Raw genomic sequence first — 1,026 nt, forward strand, 5'->3', positions numbered from 1 at the left:
CATTCAGATGAGGTCCGCTGCACTTATGAAAGTTACAAAAGTTATGTAGTCAAGAATAGTGTGCCGTCTTTTGTTATTTGATTAGCATTAAAGTGCTAGGATTATGCAACAGACATTATACAGCTCAGTGCCTACACGCAGTTAATTAATAAACCATCGGTTTGTTACATCGGCCTTTTTCCTTCTATAGTTGATGGTTGTAAATTGAGGGAAAATCGGCCGATAAATATCGGTGGCCGATACATCGGTGCATCCCTAAGCTAGATGTATAAAAAAAAAACAGACCAATCACCATTCAGTATGCAAATAAATTTAATAGGAAAGACCAACAGCAATTATATACAAAATAAACTGTTTCAATTGAGCCTGCAAGTTAAAGCAGAATAATTTTTGGGATGCTCAATACTTCCTAATATGCAGGTATTTGCATTTAATTTGCAAATGTGAAAATTGTGGAGAAGAAAAGCAAGAAGATACATTTTAATACAGTTGCCTTGCTGTAATAACTTTCATTAATTCAGTTAAAAAATGACATGGCACCCAACTAACAAGAAAGACTGCATTTTAGGCACTGAAAGTGTAAGTATCATGCTTACCTGAGACCTTCACAGGTGCTGAGAGCTACGAGAGAGTCTTCATAACCCTCCACATGTCCTTGATAGTGACAGTTTTCCTAAACAAAACCACCAGCATTAGTACAGCTTGTTTTCCAAAAATATGTCAAGGTTAATGTGTTGGTTAATGGTTTTCATAAAAATACCACATGACTACCTGTTTTTAAGGCTAGAAGATCATTGTCCACTGAATATAAAGTATTTAACATACCATTTCCTCATTCCAAAACATGTAAAGTATGTGGTGGACAGTACCTCTTTTACATTTTATAACTAACGAATCAGGGGGAAAAAAATCTCACCAGTGTTTCTGTGTGTGCTTTCCCTTTCTCCAGTACATCATGAGACAACACAACAAAGTTCTTCGGTAAAAAATGTCTGGGGGAATACGAAATCAAATGAGATTTTTTTT

At 35.6% G+C, this 1,026-nt stretch overlaps 1 protein-coding gene across 1 annotated transcript in view; it reads right to left on the bottom strand.

Annotated features, from left to right (window-relative positions):
- The window catches only part of LOC107577053 (disintegrin and metalloproteinase domain-containing protein 9-like), a gene marked incomplete at its 3' end in the record, with an annotated part of 6,692 nt that overhangs the window by 2,627 nt on the left and 3,039 nt on the right, over positions 1 to 1,026 (bottom strand). Inside the window, exons 2-3 of the mRNA XM_016263170.1 lie at positions 917 to 992; positions 597 to 673 (exon numbers count right to left, since the gene is read on the bottom strand). Of these exons, the coding sequence (XP_016118656.1) occupies positions 597 to 673; positions 917 to 992 (153 nt within the window). The remainder of the gene's footprint in view (positions 1 to 596; positions 674 to 916; positions 993 to 1,026) is intronic.

Source organism: Sinocyclocheilus grahami, unplaced genomic scaffold (assembly GCF_001515645.1).
Source record: "Sinocyclocheilus grahami isolate Dianchi unplaced genomic scaffold, SAMN03320097.WGS_v1.1 scaffold4978.1, whole genome shotgun sequence".
NCBI classification, from domain to species: domain Eukaryota; kingdom Metazoa; phylum Chordata; class Actinopteri; order Cypriniformes; family Cyprinidae; genus Sinocyclocheilus; species Sinocyclocheilus grahami.